General features: G+C 47.9%; 1 protein-coding gene across 2 annotated transcripts in view; it reads right to left on the bottom strand.

The window, feature by feature from the left end:
• Positions 1 to 5,237: 5,237 nt before the first annotated feature.
• IGSF21 (immunoglobin superfamily member 21) overlaps positions 5,238 to 21,095 on the bottom strand; it is a 419,989-nt gene continuing 404,131 nt past the window's right edge. The window contains exons 7-10 of one of the 2 annotated variants that reach the window (XM_069740854.1): positions 18,635 to 18,720; positions 18,125 to 18,317; positions 17,256 to 17,294; positions 5,238 to 5,808 (exon numbers count right to left, since the gene is read on the bottom strand). In XM_069740854.1, the coding sequence (XP_069596955.1) occupies positions 5,732 to 5,808; positions 17,256 to 17,294; positions 18,125 to 18,317; positions 18,635 to 18,720 (395 nt within the window). In that variant the 3' untranslated portion in view covers positions 5,238 to 5,731. The remainder of the gene's footprint in view (positions 5,809 to 17,255; positions 17,295 to 18,124; positions 18,318 to 18,634; positions 18,721 to 21,095) is intronic. The other variant, XM_069740855.1, reaches the window with a different exon arrangement.

Raw genomic sequence — 21,095 nt, 5'->3', positions numbered from 1 at the left:
GAAACCACTTTGATGTCCTCTAGAACACTCTCCTGTCTCGTTCTGAGATTGTAACAATGTTCATCTTTATCTTTTTTTATTTTATTCAGTTTCAGAAAACTTTCATTAAACGCACACAGCTCAGGATGACTAATATTGCGAGTTGCTATTATTTTGAGGTCAGATTTTCTGAGAGAACACCCGGTTAATGGAAATGGACACTTTAGGGGGTATATTTGTGTGTATCACATTTACGCAATAGAGTTTCATAAAAAAGTTTTGAAGCATTTGTCTTCTACATCCTCTATATATCACTGTCCATAGGAGACTACCACACGACACCAGGACGTTCTGACAGCAGGGTCTCAATCTTTAATCCCTTTTGTCTCAACTTTCAATTGGTCATAAATCAGCTGAAGAACATGGTTGAGAGGAAAGGAAAGAAGATACCGACCCGCAGCTGTCAGAACGAGCTCACTGGCGGATTCTCTAGTATCATCTGCTATGTACTGTGATACATAGAGGATATAGAAGACAAACACGTCAACATTTCTAATCAAACACTATTGCAAAAATGAAAATTTCATTAATCTAAAATAGATTATAGTTACAAACACATGCCCGTACACACAGTCTCTTTAATTGGGGTTTCCGCTTTGCACAATCTCTTTCATTCTTTAATGGGCCCCTCACTGATAAGCTGGGTACCCCACCCCGCCGATCAGCAGAGATCTGTGGCAGAACATGTTGACAACTGTTCAGTAACTCTGTAGCGCCACCACAGGTGAACTTGCAGCATTACTGAATCCCTATAGAAACCAATGTTTCCGTACCATATAGACATGGCGGGTGCTGGGGAGTGAACCTTGCTCTCTGCAGACGCTTTACTCTATGGCTACTAAAGGAGGACCCCGAATCAGAGACCCCTTCAGAATTCCAAGACAGCTGTTTAACTATGGAATTTTGTGAAAAAAAGTCAAGTCTCTTGATTCTGTTGCATTAGTCTTTTGAGCTTGTTACCAGCGTTTCATGCATAGTTTCCGGATATGATGGAAAAAGTTACTATGACGTTTTCTAAAACTGGCCAAGCAGGTTAGGGCCGTCCCCAGGTGGTAGGACTCCGCGCCATCTGCGGCCGTGTACAGACACCATGCCCTGTTGGTAGATGTCTCACATGACGAGTCTTCCTGGCTGGAAGCAATGCCGGGAGGAGACGTTCCCTCTAAGCTTTCCTTGGAGACATCTTCAGCTTCTTCATGTTACAAGAGCAAATTTTCCTTGAACAAAAAAAGTGCAGATGTCGTTACAGGAAAAAGATAAATATTCATCCGCAATCTGGGCTGCGTGTTAAACACAAGGAGGCGCGCGGCTCGCCATGAATAAATGATGCTGCTGCAAAATAAAGTCTGTTTGCTTGTTAAAATGAGTTCTGTGGATCTGACCTCTAGTTGACACCAGAAAATGATGCGTTTCCCCGAGGCCTGAATGCAGGTACCTGCTACCATCCATTATACATTCTGGAGAAACCTGGAGCCGCTGCGTGAATACTAACATGTCGCCTCGTTACATGAGGAGGCGGCAGCTTCCAAAAATAGCAGAAGTAGCGACTGAGCTGATAACACACAATATGTCACTTCCCAGTCCCCGCCATGTCTGAGAAATCGGCTCTTCCACTCATCGCAACCGCAGCGTTCACACAACCAATGTGACATCACCGCCGCATGGTCGCAGCAGGCGCTTTACTGCCTGTGCTGCAAATGTGTCACTTATCCTGGGGCAAAGGCTTGGGTCACTGCCGAACCTTGTATCTAAAGATCCTGGAGAAGGGGCTCCTGGGGCCGCGTCTTCTTATTGTGGCCATCGTTTTATGGGTCACGTCTACATCACGCCTCGTACACCAGCCACCTCCAGACTTCTGCGGATTTCCTGCAGGCAGCATTAGTCGTAGAGCAGGAGTTTAAATGGTTAATCTGGTTCTATGGAAATGTAATGTCTGTATCATAGAACGTTCTAGAACTTCTATCAGACTTTGGAGCATATTTATCAGTACGGTCTAGTCTAAGTTTCCAATGTGAAAGGATTAGACAGCCTTAAAATGCATCCGATTTATCATAATGGTTCTTGTTGTTTAGTCCGTCTAGTCTCCGTTTATGCCACCTAATAGCTGGCTTACTTTATGCCAAAATTTGCACCAAAACTTTTACCCCATTGTTGGGTGCTCTGTCGTATTTTAGCCTTTGCCCTGAAAACTGCACCCCTTTTCAGTAGGCCCAGATGCCTATGGCGTAAATCAATAAAGGCAAATTTTTTTGACAAGTTACTTGAAAATTCTGGCACAAAGTGTTCACTAAATATGCTCCTTTGTTGATTATTCTAAATTTCAAAAATGTCTTTATGAAGTCATTGAATGGAAAATCCTTATTTATTATCAACTAGAGTCCCTGTGTACAGAGACGCATAAGATCCTGTCTGCAGTCACCACTAGGGGGAGCTCCCTGCATACAGAGATACATGATAAGATCCTGTCTGCAGTCACCACTAGGGGGAGCTCCCTGCATACAGAGATACATGATAAGATCCTGTCTGCAGCCACCACTAAGGGGAGCTCCCTGTATACAGAGATACATGATAAGATCCTGTCTGCAGCCACCACTAGGGGGAGCTCTCTGTATACAGAGATACATGATAAGATCCTGTCTGCAGCCACCACTAGGGGGAGCTCCCTGTATACAGAGATACATGATAAGATCCTGTCTGCAGTCACCACTAGGGGGAGCTCCCTGTATACAGAGATACATGATAAGATCCTGTCTGCAGCCACCACTAGTGGGCGCTCCCTGTATACAGAGATACATGATAAGATTCTGTCTGCAGTCACCACTAGGGGCAGCTCCCTGTATACAGAGATACATGATAAGATCCTGTCTGCAGCCACCACTAGGGGGAGCTCCCTGTATACAGAGATACATGATAAGATCCTGTCTGCAACCACCACTAGGGGGAGCTCCCTGTATACAGAGATACATGATAAGATCCTGTCTGCAGTCACCACTAGGGGCAGCTCCCTGTATACAGAGATACATGATAAGATCCTGTCTGCAGCCACCACTAGGGGGAGCTCCCTGTATACAGAGATACATGATAAGATTCTGTCTGCAGCCACCACTAGGGGGAGCTCCCTGTATACAGAGATACATGATAAGATCCTGTCTGCAGTCACCACTAGGGGGAGCTCCCTGTATACAGAGATACATGATAAGATCCTGTCTGCAGTCACCACTAGGGGGAGCTCCCTGTATACAGAGATACATGATAAGATCCTGTCTGCAGTCACCACTAGGGGGAGCTCCCTGTATACAGAGATACATGATAAGAACCTGTCTGCAGCCACCACTAGGGGAGCTCCCTGTATACAGAGATACATGATAAGATCCTGTCTGCAGCCACCACTAGGGGGAGCTCCCTGTATACAGAGATACATGGTAAGATCCTGTCTGCAGCCACCACTAGGGGGAGCTCCCTGTATACAGAGATACATGGTAAGATCCTGTCTGCAGCCACCACTAGGGGGAGCTCCCTGTATACAGAGATACATGATAAGATCCTGTCTGCAGTCACCACTAGGGGGAGCTCCCTGTATACAGAGATACATGATAAGATCCTGTCTGCAGTCACCACTAGGGGGAGCTCCCTGTATACAGAGATACATGATAAGATCCTGTCTGCAGCCACCACTAGGGGGAGCTCCCTGTATACAGAGATACATGATAAGATCTTGTCTGCAGCCACCACTAGGGGGAGCTCCCTGTATACAGTGATACATAAGATCCTGTCTGCAGCCACCACTAGGGGGAGCTCCCTGTATACAGAGATACATGATAAGATCCTGTCTGCAGCCACCACTAGTGGGCGCTCCCTGTATACAGAGATACATGATAAGATTCTGTCTGCAGTCACCACTAGGGGCAGCTCCCTGTATACAGAGATACATGATAAGATCCTGTCTGCAGCCACCACTAGGGGGAGCTCCCTGTATACAGAGATATATGATAAGATCCTGTCTGCAGCCACCACTAGGGGGAGCTCCCTGTATACAGAGATACATGATAAGATCCTGTCTGCAGTCACCACTAGTGGGCGCTCCCTGTATACAAGATACATGATAAGATCCTGTCTGCAGTCACCACTAGGGGGAGCTCCCTGTATACAGAGATACATGATAAGATCCTGTCTGCAGTCACCACTAGGGGGAGCTCCCTGTATACAGAGATACATGATAATGTCCTGTCTGCAGTCACCACTAGGGGGAGCTCCCTGTATACAGAGATACATGATAAGAACCTGTCTGCAGCCACCACTAGGGGAGCTCCCTGTATACAGAGATACATGATAAGATCCTGTCTGCAGCCACCACTAGGGGGAGCTCCCTGTATACAGAGATACATGGTAAGATCCTGTCTGCAGCCACCACTAGGGGGAGCTCCCTGTATACAGAGATACATGATAAGATCCTGTCTGCAGCCCCCACTAGGGGGAGCTCCCTGTATACAGAGATACATGATAAGATCCTGTCTGCAGCCACCACTAGGGGGAGCTCCCTGTATACAGAGATACATGATAAGATCCTGTCTGCAGCCACCACTAGGGGGAGCTCCCTGTATACAGAGATACATGGTAAGATCCTGTCTGCAGCCACCACTAGGGGGAGCTCCCTGTATACAGAGATACATGATAAGATCCTGTCTGCAGCCCCCACTAGGGGGAGCTCCCTGTATACAGAGATACATGATAAGATCCTGTCTGCAGCCACCACTAGGGGGAGCTCCCTGTATACAGAGATACATGATAAGATCCTGTCTGCAGCCACCACTAGGGGGCGCTCCCTGTATGCAGAGATACATGATAAGATCCTGTCTGCAGCCACCACCAGGGGGCGCTCCCTGTATACATCCAGCTCCCCTATTGACACCATATACAGTTAGTTTCCTCTAGTGTTAGCTGCAGTCAGGCATAATTTGTCAGTGTGCAAGGAATTTGGAGCTTTGTGCTAGAAAATAGGAATCTTGGGCTGCTATAATTTTATATTTTTTACTGATTCAGCAATTCAGCCAGTAAAGTTAATTGCAGACATACATCATTTGTGCTATGTATGGGTGCTGGTAATATTTAGGACTAGTAACCACGACAACAAAGTATCTCACCTACCGCCCTGCCATCAATTCTCTGTAACATTGTAACGGATGAATGACGAGCAGATATAGAACATCTGGATTTTATTCATATCACTTAAAAGTATCTTTTTATTTTTATATTTTTTATTATTACTAAATCTCTGTCACCCGTCCTGGTTGTGTCCATCATCAGGCAGGTGTCATAGGTGTGAGAGCGTCCACCACCGAGTCCTATATTTATTCCAGTGGCCGCCATCTTTGTTTGCGAAGTTGAGCTTAAAACCATTATTCAGGCAGATCGCAGATTCCCAGTGAATCCAATGTAAATGTACTGCGCTTCTCTGTGAAGTCTTGCGTCCGGACGATCAGACCGCCGCCGTAAAGAACAATAGTTCAACATCGAGAAGGAAAGATTTTGTGGTTTTTTTTTTTTCTTTTTTTAAATTTATCAGCTCAAGGAAGCTAAAACACAGACAGAAACCAACAAGACGGGAGCTAGTATAGAAAATAAAATGGACGTCCGTGTGATTGATGCTTTGTGGAGTCCTCATTGGGGTGGAGGTTAGCGGAGTGTCTTAGTCTCACGTGAGTTCCAAAATCACTGTCAAAAGTATGAGCACCAAAATGAATCTTGGGTGGCTGTACATGGAGACAGAACCTGCGGGAACAAAAAGACAAAAGTTAGACTGGGGGGAGAAATGACAACGAAGGGGACGTGGAAAATGGTACAAAGGCAACAGCAAAGAATGGCGCAGACAACTACTCGCACCGCTCATTGACGTCTGTCATTTCTTAATTCACTTTGTTTCCATCCTTCACTATTTTAAAGTATCTGTTTGATGTCAATGAAAGAGGAAATACCTGTTTACATCTTGAAATTGAATTGTGGCTACAATGTATCACTGACACGAAGTCCAGAGAGCAGAAGCCCACCCAGAATTGTGCGCTCGGATACATTGTAACAAGCGCGGCAGGGGGAACAGCTCAGCCCGCTGTCAATTTAGGCAACACGTCTACAATCACTCACAGGAAGCCGAGAGCTGGGAATGGGGAAACACGGACCGAGAATATATTAGGAAAGTTACTATTATTCTGAGAAACACTTTATAAGGCCAGTCTCACACGTCCAGATAATTCCGGTACCGGAATTATCCGTGTCCGTGTGCTTACGTTGAACATCAGTGTGGCACACGTGCGGCAGCCGTGTGCCGACTGAGGACCACACGGACCGTGCAGGAGACAGCGCTAGAGTTAAGCGCTGTCCCCTGCATGTGGTGCTGAAGCCGATATTCATCCCTTCTTCCCAGCAGCGTTCGCTGGAAAGAAGGAATGAATAATCTTTTTTTATAATTTATTTTTGTTTTTAAAATAAAGTTGCCGGTAATCTGCCCCCTCCCACCCCCTGTGCGCCCCCCCACTGGCATTAAAATACTTACCCAGCTCCCTCGGCGCTTACAGCTTAAGCTGAAAGGATGTAAGCGCCGAGGGAGCTGGGTAAGTATTTTATTGCCAGCGGGGGGGCGCACAGGGGGTGGGAGGGGGCAGATTACCGGCAACTTTATTTTAAAAACAAAAAAAAATAAAAAAAAATTATTCATTCCTTCTTTCCAGCAAACGCTGCTGGGAAAAAGGGATGAATGGGGCTTCAGCACCACACGCGGGGGGGGGGGGGGGGGGGGGGGGGGGATTAGGGCTGACATGTGACATGTGCAGAGACACATTGATTTTAATGTGTCTACGTGAGTCAGTGTCTCCGGTACGTGAGGAAACTGTCACCACACGTACCAGAGCCACTGACGTGTGAAACCGGCCTTAAGGGAATCTCTGCATTTGGCCTATCTAAGCTATTACTATGGTGATACAGGCTAGCTGAGAACAGTCTTCCCTGGGTGTCTGTATCAGAGGTGGTGTTACTGAGAATTAATCTTTTATCACTTTATATAAATGACTTCTTCCAGGCTCTGCAAAAGGTGTAGGGTGCACTACACAAATAGGCGTAAATGACCTACAGATGGGTGCAGCACCATGCATGAAGGGAAATGTGCCAGAAAAAAAAAGAAAAAGGTCAATGCATGGAAATGGTGCACTCAAGAAAAAAATATTTTTTGCAAAAAGGTATAAATTTATTAACTCTGTGAAATACAGAAAAACCCCCCCCCCCCAAAATACAAAAACAACACAACCACATCCATGGGATTAATCCATAGAAAAGTAAAAAAAGACTATAATATAAGTAGACAATAAATGGGATTGTCCCCGTTTAAACAACTCTGACATAACAAGGCAGATATCAATAGACAATATGCAAAATTTTATAGTGGAATCAAAATTTGAAAGCCGTATAATTTACCAAGTAAAAAAAAAACCGAAAGTGGACGTCCCCAAAGACAGTAAACAAGCAAATGTAAATAGGTGGGCCCAACAAACCCCCCATAAACTGTTAGGACATAGAGACATGCATATACATATATATATATACATACATGTATATAAGGGCAAGGTGATAAACAGCCCCAGGTATGATAGCCTATGAATGAAGGGGTGGTAGCCTACAGGCAAAATGGTAATAAAGTATCTAAAGAATCATTAAGGTGAAAGCACCAATAAGAGCTGTAGGGAATCAATGTATATCACCTATGTCAAGCAGTCACAGGATCAAGCTAAAAAGTCAACAATGTCCATAATGAGGGCAAAGCAGTCCTGGGACCAGGGAGAGGTGGGAGAGACCCCACACGTATCACTGCGGAGGCAGCTTCGTCAGGCTCTGGACTTGATGATGCCTGGAGATAACTCTGCCTCCAGAGCTTACATGAAGGGGAGTTACCAGTCAGACAAGTAACTAACACAGAACAGAAATGACATTAGTCTTCTTCAAAAACACATTTTTTGCGTCTCTTCAGCTCTGCTGTATTGCAACAATATTGCATCCTGTCTGTCTGTGAGCTGAAAGCTGCGAGGAGCTGGTAACCATCACACATTACACTGGTAACTATTACACTAGTAGCTATTACACATCACACTGGCAACCATTACACGTCACACTGGTAACCATTACACGTCAGTGTTCACCACACTGCTCTTCTAGCTGTCCGCTGGTTCCTGGTGCTCAGTGACATCAGCACTTCCCCTCATTGTTCACTACACTGCTCTTCTAGCTGTCAGCTGGTTCCTGTGTGCTCAGTGACATCGGCACTTCCCCTCAGTGTTTGACCACACTGCTCTTCTAGCTGTCAGCTGGTTCCTGCGTGCTCAGTGACATCAGCACTTCCCCTCAGTGTTCACCACACTGCTCTTCTAGCTGTCAGCTGGTTCCTGCGTGCTCAGTGACATTGGCACTTCCTCTCCGTGTTCACTACACTGCTCTTCTAGCTGTCAGCTGGTTCCTGCGTGCTCAGTGACAGTGGCACTTCCCCTCAGTGTTTGACCGCATTGCTCTTCTAGCTGTCAGCTGGTTCCTGGTGCTCAGTGACATCAGCACTTCCCTTCAGTGTTCACCACACTGCTCTTCTAGCTGTCAGCTGGTTCCTGGTGCTCAGTGACATCGGCACTTCCCTTCAGTGTTCACCACACTGCTCTTCTAGCTGTCAGCTGGTTCCTGCGTGCTCAATGACATCGGCACTTCCCCTCAGTGTTCACTACACTGCTCTTCTAGCTGTCAGCTGGTTCCTGTGTGCTGAGTGACATGGCACTTCCTCTCAGTGTTCACCACACTGCTCTTCTAGCTGTCAGCTGGTTCCTGCGTGCTCAGTGACATCAGCACTTCCCTTCAGTGTTCACCACACTGCTCTTCTAGCTGTCAGCTGGTTCCTGGTGCTCAGTGACATTGGCACTTCCCCTCAGTGTTCACTACACTGCTCTTCTAGCTGTCAGCTGGTTCCTGTGTGCTCAGTGACATCGCCACTTCCCCTCAGTGTTCACCACACTGCTCTTCTAGCTGTCAGCTGGTTCCTGCGTGCTCAGTGACATTGGCACTTCCCCTCAGTGTTCACTACACTGCTCTTCTAGCTGTCAGCTGGTTCCTGTGTGCTGAGTGACATGGCACTTCCTCTCAGTGTTCACCACACTGCTCTTCTAGCTGTCAGCTGGTTCCTGCGTGCTCAGTGACATCAGCACTTCCCTTCAGTGTTCACCACACTGCTCTTCTAGCTGTCAGCTGGTTCCTGGTGCTCAGTGACATCGGCACTTCCCTTCAGTGTTCACCACACTGCTCTTCTAGCTGTCAGCTGGTTCCTGCGTGCTCAGTGACATTGGCACTTCCCCTCAGTGTTCACTACACTGCTCTTCTAGCTGTCAGCTGGTTCCTGTGTGCTGAGTGACATGGCACTTCCTCTCAGTGTTCACCACACTGCTCTTCTAGCTGTCAGCTGGTTCCTGCGTGCTCAGTGACATCGGCACTTCCCCTCAGTGTTTGACCACACTGCTCTTCTAGCTGTCAGCTGGTTCCTGCGTGCTCAGTGACATTGGCACTTCCCCTCAGTGTTCACTACACTGCTTTTCTAGCTGTCAGCTGGTTCTTGCGTGCTCAGTGACATCGGCACTTCCCCTCAGTGTTCACTACACTGCTCTTCTAGCTGTCAGCTGGTTCCTGTGTGCTGAGTGACATCAGCACTTCCCCTCAGTGTTCACTACACTGCTCTTCTAGCTGTCAGCTGGTTCCTGCGTGCTCAGTGACAGTGGCACTTCCCCTCAGTGTTTGACCACACTGCTCTTCTAGCTGTCAGCTGGTTCCTGCGTGCTCAGTGACATCGGCACTTCCCCTCAGTGTTTGACCACACTGCTCTTCTAGCTGTCAGCTGGTTCCTGTGTGCTGAGTGACATGGCACTTCCTCTCAGTGTTTGACCACACTGCTCTTCTAGCTGTCAGCTGGTTCCTGCGTGCTCAGTGACATCGGCACTTCCCCTCAGTGTTCACTACACTGCTCTTCTAGCTGTCAGCTGGTTCCTGCATGCTGAGTGACATCAGCACTTCCCCTCAGTGTTCACCACACTGCTCTTCTACCTGTCAGCTGGTTCCTGTGTGCTGAGTGACATCAGCACTTCCCCTCAGTGTTCACCACACTGCTCTTCTAGCTGTCAGCTGGTTCCTGCGTGCTCAGTGACAGTGGCACTTCCCCTCAGTGTTTGACCACACTGCTCTTCTAGCTGTCAGCTGGTTCCTGCGTGCTCAGTGACATCGGCACTTCCCCTCAGTGTTCACCACACTGCTCTTCTAGCTGTCAGCTGGTTCCTGCGTGCTCAGTGACATCGGCACTTCCCCTCAGTGTTCACTACACTGCTCTTCTAGCTGTCAGCTGGTTCCTGCATGCTGAGTGACATCAGCACTTCCCCTCAGTGTTCACCACACTGCTCTTCTACCTGTCAGCTGGTTCCTGGTGCTCAGTGACATCAGCACTTCCCCTCAGTGTTCACCACACTGCTCTTCTAGCTGTCAGCTGGTTCCTGCGTGCTCAGTGACATCGGCACTTCCCCTCAGTGTTTGACCACACTGCTCTTCTAGCTGTCAGCTGGTTCCTGTGTGCTCAGTGACATCGGCACTTCCCCTCAGTGTTCACCACACTGCTCTTCTAGCTGTCAGCTGGTTCCTGCGTGCTCAGTGACATCGGCACTTCCCCTCAGTGTTTGACCACACTGCTCTTCTAGCTGTCAGCTGGTTCCTGTGTGCTGAGTGACATGGCACTTCCCCTCAGTGTTCACCACACTGCTCTTCTAGCTGTCAGCTGGTTCCTGCGTGCTCAGTGACAGTGGCACTTCCCCTCAGTGTTCACTACACTGCTCTTCTAGCTGTCAGCTGGTTCCTGTGTGCTGAGTGACATGGCACTTCCCCTCAGTGTTCACCACACTGCTCTTCTAGCTGTCAGCTGCTTCCTGCATGCTCAGTGACATCGGCACTTCCCCTCAGTGTTCACCACACTGCTCAGTGACATCGGCACTTCCCCTCAGTGTTTGGCCACACTGCTCCTCTGCCAGTCAGCTGGTTCCTCTTTGCTCTGTGACATGAGCACTTCTCAGTGTTAGTCTGTCAGCTGCTGGCTCCTGTCTTCCCCGTAAGTGATGAAAATTACAGCAAATATGTCTGAGGACGATCAATTACACTGAGAATTGCCGATGTCACTGAGCTCACAGGAACCAGCTGACAGGCAGAGGAGCTGTGTGCAGACAACCAAGAGCTGCTCCTGCACTGTGCTGAAGAGTGTTAAACTGCTGATGAACAGACAAAGTGCATGGGATCCAGCCAGGAGCGCACACGCTGTGCAGGCTCCGTCCTCACCCTTAGAAAGCTGTATTTAGGGTGTGAGAAGCTGAATACGGATTTGCTTCGCTGCATAGGGACATGTTCTTGAAGGTTTTTTTTTATTTGTTGGCTTTTATTTATGAGGTATATATAAAATATTAAAATCGCTTGCTGTACGTTATCATTACATACAAATTTTCAGCCAAATAAACTCATCCAGAGCCTTCTGTCCTCCTCTCCACCAGAACACTATGTTCCCCTCTCCTCCAGATGCTTGTCATCCCTTCCTCTATCGCATTTTGTCCCCTCCTCCAGATTCTTTTGTCATCTCCTCCAGACCATTTGTCCTCCCCTCCTCCAGAACCCACTGTCCTTCCCTCCAGACCCTTCTGTCATCTGGACCCCTGTGTCCCCCTCCTCCAGACCTCTGTCCTCCCTTCGGCCAGACTCCTGTTTCCCTCCTCCAAACCCCTCTGTTCTTCCCCCACCCTAGACTCCTGTGTCTTCGCTCAGATGCCTGACAGCATATCCAGACCCTCCCATCTTCTACGCCCTGCTGTCCTCCCCTCACAGGACCCATGTCCCCCTCATCCAGATCTTTCTGTCCTCATGACCCCTCTCTCCTTCTGTCCCCCTCCTCTAGGTCCCTCTCTATTCCCTGCACTCAGACCCTCTTCGGGTCCTTTTCTTCCCCCAACATTCATCTAATGCGTACGTGCCCTATAGATTGATGCCGACTGTAGATCTGGACTGGAACTTTACATTTTGAGAATTGCTCAATTTTTTTTGAATTGCCAAAAACAATAATAAGATGCAGTAGCAGAGTGTGTGGTGCTGCCTGCGCCCGTCACTACTGCTGCTACATGTGCGCACAGCTGCTGGGTCGTTACAGTGGCTGTAGGTAATGTTGCTCTTTCATGCTCCATATTCTGTACAATGGTTGCAGTGTTGGGGGCCTCTCAGAATTTATGCTCGGTGGGTTTATGTTAATGTCATGACGAAGATTCCGTGAATAGCCGCCGTCGCCGTGGAACATGAATGTACATGAGGCTCTCGTCTTTTCTAAGTCCAGGTGCGCGGAGAACAATCCATTCATCCTGCAGCACAAATTATCTTACTGTCATGAAGATTTTAATCGCTGTCATTTTCCAAAAGTTTCTCAGAAGCAAAATTAGGTGAAAATTACCGAAGTTTTCTGTACGGTAAGAAGATAAATGCAGAATCTCCACAGACGTAGAAATAAAGATCATCGGAGAGGACGGCTATGGTCACATTGTGACATCTGTACAGATCCTTGGGGCCATATATCTGATCATATAGGTAGCCATTGCAGCTGTGGCCCCCAAGCGCCGGACCCCCACTGATCAAGAGATCTGCAGGCTCAATGTCTCCTGCGAGCATTAGTGAGCATGTGCGGCCACTGCGCCATTCACTGTGTGTACAGAAGTGGTCCGTGGCCTCCAGAATTCTGGACTCCTCTTTCTATTAGTAGAGACCATGGCATGGTCATGTCGCTCCGGCCTGCAAATCACAGGAGGCTTTGGGGATTCTGGCAGGTAGAAGGCTGTTTACTGCGCTTTGGAGGTAACAGACCACTGACATGGCTGCTGGGGCATAATAATCATCATTTTTATTTATATAGCGCCAACATATTCCACAGCACTTTACAATTAAGCGGGGACATGTACAGACAATAAATTCACTACAGGAGACTTTGGGTTCTTGATTCTCCAAATAATTTCATAATCATTATCAATGTAGTGGATAAGAAATACACATTGTTTACTGCAACCATGTTATAGCGGAGACGAAGGCTACTACTACTCCTATCATCTGACTTTCCCACTTAGGTGAGCGGCGCCATGCACGTTACGCCACACCTGAGACTGCAGCCATATCGTCTTATAATCTACCATGCAGCGTGAGCAGGACACAGGGAGCGGGGTCAGGTGTTAGTATGAAGGAAGGAAAGGAGACCCGGGGAGAGGAGAGCACAATCTGAGGTGACAGAGGAAGGGGAAGTGCGGGAACCTGCCCCTCACCCCAGTAACACCCCACATTACCAATGTATCCTCTGCAGAAACCAAAATTAAAGTAGTAGTGCTTAAGGTTTAGGGCACACAGCGTCTTTATCAGGTGGCAAACCTACCCAGTTATTCAAGAAGAAGACTTTTCAGCAAACAACGGCGTTTTAGTTCCATAAAAATATTTTTTTTAAGCATTTTTGGGTAGTTTCTAGTGATGAGCGAGTAGCATTGCTGCTTGGGTGGTCTCCAAGTATTTTGTAGGGCTCGAACATTTAGTTTTCGTCGCCTCAGCTGCATGATTTACGGCTGCTGGACACCCTGAATACATGTGGGAATTCCCTAACAAACAGGCGTTCCTCACATGTATTCAGCCTGTCCAGCAGCTGTAAATTATGCTGCTGCTAGACTAAAAGTCCTACTCCAACTACATCTTCGAGCACTAACAAATACTCGGTGACCACCCGAGCGTGCTCAGCAAAACCCGAGCAACGAGTATACTCACTTCATCACTAGTAGTTTCCTGAGCACTTTGTTCAGTTTTTTGAGAACCAATTTTTTGGAGCATTTTTCTTAAGATATTTTTTGTTGCCCGCATTTTCCATTTTTTTCTGAGTTGTTTTTACATAGAAACGCTTCACTCTTTTGAAAGTTTAGTTAGCACTTTTTCAGATGGTCTTTGGAGTGAACATGCCTGAAAAAGACGGAGTGTGCACATAACCTAACCGTTGTCTGTCTACACAACCCATCAGCAGTGCAAATCTTTCTACTGTCCTAATAATTTGTTGCAGTGTATCATTTACACCATCCTCCTCCAATAGTGTAGACGTATCACCACCTCCATCCTTCCCTAATAGTTACAATGTTTGGCCTCCTTTGTCCTGCCCTTATAGCTTGTTGCAAAGCATCGGCTCATCCATCCTCCACTAATAGTAACAACAGTAACAATGTATTGTTTTCTCCATCCTGCTCCGATAATTCCGACATATTGTCTCCTCTGTCCTCCCGATAGCTATAACATATCGTCTGCTTAGTCCTCACCTGATAGTTCCTACATTTCATCGCCTCCGTCCTCCCTGATGGTAACAATGTATCATCTTCATCGTCCTCCCCTAATAGTTCTCACACATCATCGCCTTCGTCCGCCCTGATGGTTACAATGTTTGGCCTCCTCTGTTCTCCCCTGATAGTTACGACATATCTTCTCCTTCGTCCTCCCCTATAGTTCCCAAATATCATCGCCTCTGTCCTCCCTGATGGTTACAATGTATTGTCTTCTCCGTCATCCCCTAATAGTTATCATCGCCTTCATCCTTCCCCGATAGTTCCCACATATCCTCGCCTTCGTCCTCACCCGATAGTTCCCACACATCATCGCCTTCGTCCTCACCCGATAGTTCCCACACATCATCGCCTTCGTCCGCCCTGATGGTTACAATGTTTGGCCTCCTCTGTTCTCCCCTGATAGTTACGACATATCTTCTCCTTCGTCCTCCCCTATATTTCCCACATATCATCGCCTCTGTCCTCCCTGATGGTTACAATGTATTGTCTTCTCTGTCATTCCCTAATAGTTATCATCGCCTTCGTCCTCACCCGATAGTTCCCACATATCATCGCCTTCGTCCTCACCCGATAGTTCCCACATATCATCGCCTTCGTCCTCACCCGATAGTTCCCACATATCATCGCCTTCGTCCTCACCCGATAGTTCCCACATATCATCGCCTTCATCCTTCCCCGACAGTTCCCACATATCATCGCCTTCGTCCTCACCCGATAGTTCCCACATATCATCTCCTTCATCCTTCCTCGATAGTTCCCACATATCATCGCCTTCGTCCTCACCCGATAGTTCCCACATATCATCGCCTTCATCCTCACTCGATAGTTCCCACATATCATCGCCTCTGTCCTCCCTGATGGTTACAATGTATTGTCTTCTCCGTCATTCCCTAATAGTTATCATCGCCTTCATCCTTCCCCGATAGTTCCCACATATCATCGCCTTCGTCCTCACTCGATAGTTCCCACATATCATCTCCTTCATCCTTCCTCGATAGTTCCCACATATCATCGCCTTCGTCCTCACCCGATAGTTCCCACATATCATCGCCTTCATCCTCACTCGATAGTTCCCACATATCATCGCCTCTGTCCTCCCTGATGGTTACAATGTATTGTCTTCTCCGTCATTCCCTAATAGTTATCATCGCCTTCGTCCTCACTCGATAGTTCCCACATATCATCGCCTTCATCCTTCCCCGATAGTTCCCACATATCATCGCCTTCATCCTTCCCCGATAGTTCCCACATATCATCTCCTTCATCCTTCCCCGATAGTTCCCACATATCATCGCCTTCGTCCTCACCCGATAGTTCCCACATATCATCGCCTTCGTCCTCACCCGATAGTTCTCACATATCATCGCCTTCATCCTTCCCCGATAGTTCCCACATATCATCGCCTTCATCCTTCCCCAATAGTTCCCACATATCATTGCCTTCATCCTTCCCCAATAGTTCCCACATATCATCGCCTTCATCCTTCCCCGATAGTTCCCACATATCATCGCCTTCGTCCTCACCCGATAGTTCCCACATATCATCGCCTCTGTCCTCCCTGATGGTTACAATGTATTGTCTTCTCCGTCATTCCCTAATAGTTATCATCGCCTTCATCCTTCCCCGATAGTTCCCACATATCATCGCCTTCGTCCTCACTCGATAGTTCCCACATATCATCGCCTCTGTCCTCCCTGATGGTTACAATGTATTGTCTTCTCCGTCATTCCCTAATAGTTATCATCGCCTTCATCCTTCCCCGATAGTTCCAACATATCATCGCCTTCGTCCTCACTCGATAGTTCCCACATATCATCTCCTTCATCCTTCCTCGATAGTTCCCACATATCATCGCCTTCGTCCTCACTCGATAGTTCCCACATATCATCGCCTTCATCCTTCCCCGATAGTTCCCACATATCATCGCCTTCGTCCTCACTCGATAGTTCCCACATATCATCGCCTTCATCCTTCCCCGATAGTTCCCACATATCATCGCCTTCATCCTTCCCCGATAGTTCCCACATATCATCGCCTTCATCCTTCCCCGATAGTTCCCACATATCATCGCCTTCGTCCTCACCCGATAGTTCCCACATATCATCGCCTTCATCCTTCCCCAATAGTTCCCACATATCATCGCCTTCATCCTTCCCCGATAGTTCCCACATATCATCGCCTTCATCCTTCCCCGATAGTTCCCACATATCATCGATAGTTCCCACATATCATCGCCTCTGTCCTCCCTGATGGTTACAATGTATTGTCTTCTCCGTCATTCCCTAATAGTTATCATCGCCTTCATCCTTCCCCGATAGTTCCCACATATCATCGCCTTCGTCCTCACTCGATAGTTCCCACATATCATCTCCTTCATCCTTCCTCGATAGTTCCCACATATCATCGCCTTCGTCCTCACTCGATAGTTCCCACATGTCATCGCCTCTGTCCTCCTTGATGATTACAATGCGTCCCTCTTCCCTTTATAGTTACAATATTTTGTCTCCTTCGTCCTCACCCAATAGTTCCCACACATCATCGCCTCTGACCTCCTTGTTGGTTACAATGTGTCTTCTTCGCTGTCCTTCCCTAATAGTTACAATGTGTGTGGCCTTTTCTATCCTGCTCCGACAGTTGCGACTTATCGTTTCCTCCATTCTGTACTTTACTTTTCTGCAGGACTCGCCATCTAGTTTTTGCTCCTCTTTCTAATGGAGACAGTTGCCTATTTTTATATTTTGGTCTTTTTTGCAGAAAGATTTTCTGCTATAGGTCTTAACTCACCGTTTGACTCCTCTGTTCCCCTTGGAATATTAGGATTTTCTGTGAGGAAACAGACAGTTTGTTAGAGATGGTTACAACGTATCGCCCTGGATTCTGTGAAGTGTCATGGAAACATTTGGCACAGGGCTAGGGGAATCTATAATAAGGAGCCGTATTACTGCCGGTGACCCTGCCCCTACCATGGTATCCCATGCTCTCTCACCCGATGGCTTCTCCTCTCCCCTGTGAGTCCATGTGTTGAAGGATGAGCTGGGGCCCCTGTCTATGGCAGCTGCAGGGGCCACCTCTATATTAGGAATTCTAATTTTGGTGAAACCAGCAAGTAGATGATCTTTTATTAATTTTCATCTACAAGCTGCAGAAACTTTCATCGTTGTGCTTTGTGAACTAATTTCTTGTCGATTTTTCTCCAATTTTATTTTTCAATAACAAACAAAAAACATCTACAAATAAATTTTCAATAAAAGTAATTTTGTGGCTTTAGCTGCGGATTCTCTGCGGTTCCAAAGCAACATCTGCAAGTCTGGATTTTTATTGAATTTTTTTTCCACGATCCCGGGTGCGATTATCTTGGCTATGTGAAGTCTGATCATGGTGTATCTGGTCTGGACCTTGGGCCTCTCCTCCTCATCATTAACCCTTTAAGAACCTGGGTCTCCTTCCTACAAGTAACACCAGACCCAGCCCCCGTATGGAGAGCTGCTGCAGTATAAAACATAGTGATTTTTCCTTTCAAAAAGTTCACAAAACATTAGCGCCCCCTGCAAGCTCACACCTTCTCACCTTGGTTGGTAAAGGTGACTTATATTGATATCGGACAATGTAGGATGTCCGAGAATTGGAGATTGGCACCCCAGAAATACACTTACCAAATACTATTAACCGTGTATGTGTGTCTGTAGAGCCCAGCGGGTTCTGAGCGGTGCAGCGGTACATGGAGCCATTCAGTTCGGCTGGGACCCTCTCCAGGACCAGTTCTTTGCCATCGTGCTCAGAGCTCCCGTCCAGAAGTCGCCCTCCGACCCTCGTCCATGTAAAGAGGGGCTCCGGGAAAACCTCGTTCTGTGTGGGTGATAGGAAAGGCTAATGATAATGACAGTGGAGGGCCGGTAATCCTGACGGCTGATGGATCTACCATCCTTATTCCGTCTTAGCCGACGTTCTCAGAGGAATTTGAAGTGTGGCCCCTAACATCGCAGTAACACCCCCACTTTCCTACAGTGCCTCTTTCCTCCCGTTCTACGTGCCTGGTGGCAGGACTCTGGTGGGGTGTACTTAATTAGTGTGTCTTGTATAATGACCCTGGAAATAAGGTGAACGCACTGATGAGGACTCCGCCATTGCGTTCTGCCGGAGTCCGGCGCTCTCCGCATCCTTACCTGAAATCCTTGCACTATCATCCGGACCGTGTCCCCCATCCGGGCTCTCAGCGGGGTCATGGATATTTTGGGCCCCCTCGGAGCGGCTGTAAAGACAGTAAAGATGGGAGACTTATCAGGCTTTTCCGACACCTGGGCAGGTTGGAGCGCGGCCACCGCATGAAGCCACAAAGCAATAATGTGCACAGCAGCTGCTATTCCATCAGTACGAGAGGCGCCCGTGTTTGCCATTTGTTCCACTTTGGTGTCCCCACTTATAATTTAGCCCGTGTCTGGATGTTGTTCTTGGTGTGCGGGGACATCATTAATGTGGCACTGTGATATGCAAAGCAACGCAAGGACAGGAAGAGCGAACCATCACCTTCATGACAATCCTGCTTCCAGGAGACTCGATTTCTCGGCTAATTGGTCCCAATTAACTGTTCTGGGTATCGGGACACCATCAAGGTCACGGACTCCTGACTGTCTCCCTGGCACCGGCAGCAACATAACAATGAGAAATGATAGTAGTGCCGAGCCCGGCCTGTACCCCCAGACCTGTGCCGCTGCCCCCCACAGTAAGGGCAGGAATATCTGCTGCAGCTTGGATAAAGCGCAGTCACGTCACAGATCCATGGTCTCCACCTTAGTCACATCCATAGCTGCAGTCACGTCACAGATCCATGGTCTCCACCTTAGTCGCATCCAGAGCTGCAGTCACTTCACAGATCCATGGCCTCCACCTTAGTCACATCCAGAGCTGCAGTCACTTCACAGATCCATGGCCTCTACCTTAGTCACATCCAGAGCTGCAGTCACTTCACAGATCCATGGTCTCTACCTTACTCACATCCAGAGCTGCAGTCACTTCACAGATCCATGGTCTCTACCTTAGTCACATCCAGAGCTGCAGTCACGTCACAGATCCATGGTCTCCACCTTAGTCACATCCATAGCGGCAGTCACGTCACAGATCCATGGTCTCCACCTTAGTCGCATCCAGAGCTGCAGTCACTTCACAGATCCATGGCCTCCACCTTAGTCACATCCAGAGCTGCAGTCACTTCACAGATCCATGGCCTCTACCTTAGTCACATCCAGAGCTGCAGTCACTTCACAGATCCATGGTCTCTACCTTACTCACATCCAGAGCTGCAGTCACTTCACAGATCCATGGTCTCTACCTTAGTCACATCCAGAGCTGCAGTCACGTCACAGATCCATGGTCTCTACCTTAGTCACATCCAGAGCTGCAGTCACTTCACAGATCCATGGTCTCTACCTTAGTCACATCCAGAGCTGCAGTCACTTCACAGATCCATGGTCTCTACCTTACTCACATCCAGAGCTGCAGTCACTTCACAGATCCATGGTCTCCACCTTAGTCACATCCAGAGCTGCAGTCACGTCACAGATCCATGGTCTCTACCTTAGTCACATCCAGAGCTGCAGTCACTTCACAGATCCATGGTCTCTACCTTACTCACATCCAGAGCTGCAGTCACTTCACAGATCCATGGTCTCCACCTTAGTCACATCCAGAGCTGCAGTCACTTCACAGATCCATGGTCTCCACCTTAGTCACATCCAGAGCTGCAGTCACGTCACAGATCCATGGTCTCTACCTTAGTCACATCCAGAGCTGCAGTCACTTCACAGATTCATGGTCTCTACCTTACTCACATCCAGAGCTGCAGTCACTTCACAGATCCATGTTCTCTACCTTAGTCACATCCAGAGCTGCAGTCACTTCACAGATCCATGGTCTCTACCTTACTCACATCCAGAGCTGCAATCACTTCACAGATCCCTGGCCTCTACCTTACTCACATCCAGAGCTGCAGTCATTTCACAGATCCATGTTCTCTACCTTAGTCACATCCAGAGCTGCAGTCACTTCACAGATCCCTGGCCTCTACCTTACTCACATCCAGAGCTGCAGTCATTTCACAGATCAATGTTCTCTACCTTAGTCACATCCAGAGCTGCAGTCACTTCACAGATCCATGGTCTCTACCTTACTCACATCCAGAGCTGCAGTCACTTCACAGATCCATGTTCTCTACCTTAGTCACATCCAGAGCTGCAGTCACTTCACAGATCCATGGCCTCTACCTTAGTCACATCCAGAGCTGCAGTCACTTCACAGATCCATGGTCTCTACCTTACTCACATCCAGAGCTGCAGTCACTTCACAGATCCATGGTCTCTACCTTAGTCACATCCAGAGCTGCAGTCACGTCACAGATCCATGGTCTCCACCTTAGTCACATCCATAGCGGCAGTCACGTCACAGATCCATGGTCTCCACCTTAGTCGCATCCAGAGCTGCAGTCACTTCACAGATCCATGGCCTCCACCTTAGTCACATCCAGAGCTGCAGTCACTTCACAGATCCATGGCCTCTACCTTAGTCACATCCAGAGCTGCAGTCACGTCACAGATCCATGGTCTCTACCTTAGTCACATCCAGAGCTGCAGT

Source organism: Ranitomeya imitator, chromosome 10 (genome assembly GCF_032444005.1).
Source record: "Ranitomeya imitator isolate aRanImi1 chromosome 10, aRanImi1.pri, whole genome shotgun sequence".
In the NCBI taxonomy this organism is placed as follows: Eukaryota; Metazoa; Chordata; class Amphibia; order Anura; family Dendrobatidae; genus Ranitomeya; species Ranitomeya imitator.
The sequence above is the reverse complement of the archived record's forward strand: the minus strand, read 5'-3'. Positions and strand labels throughout refer to the sequence as shown.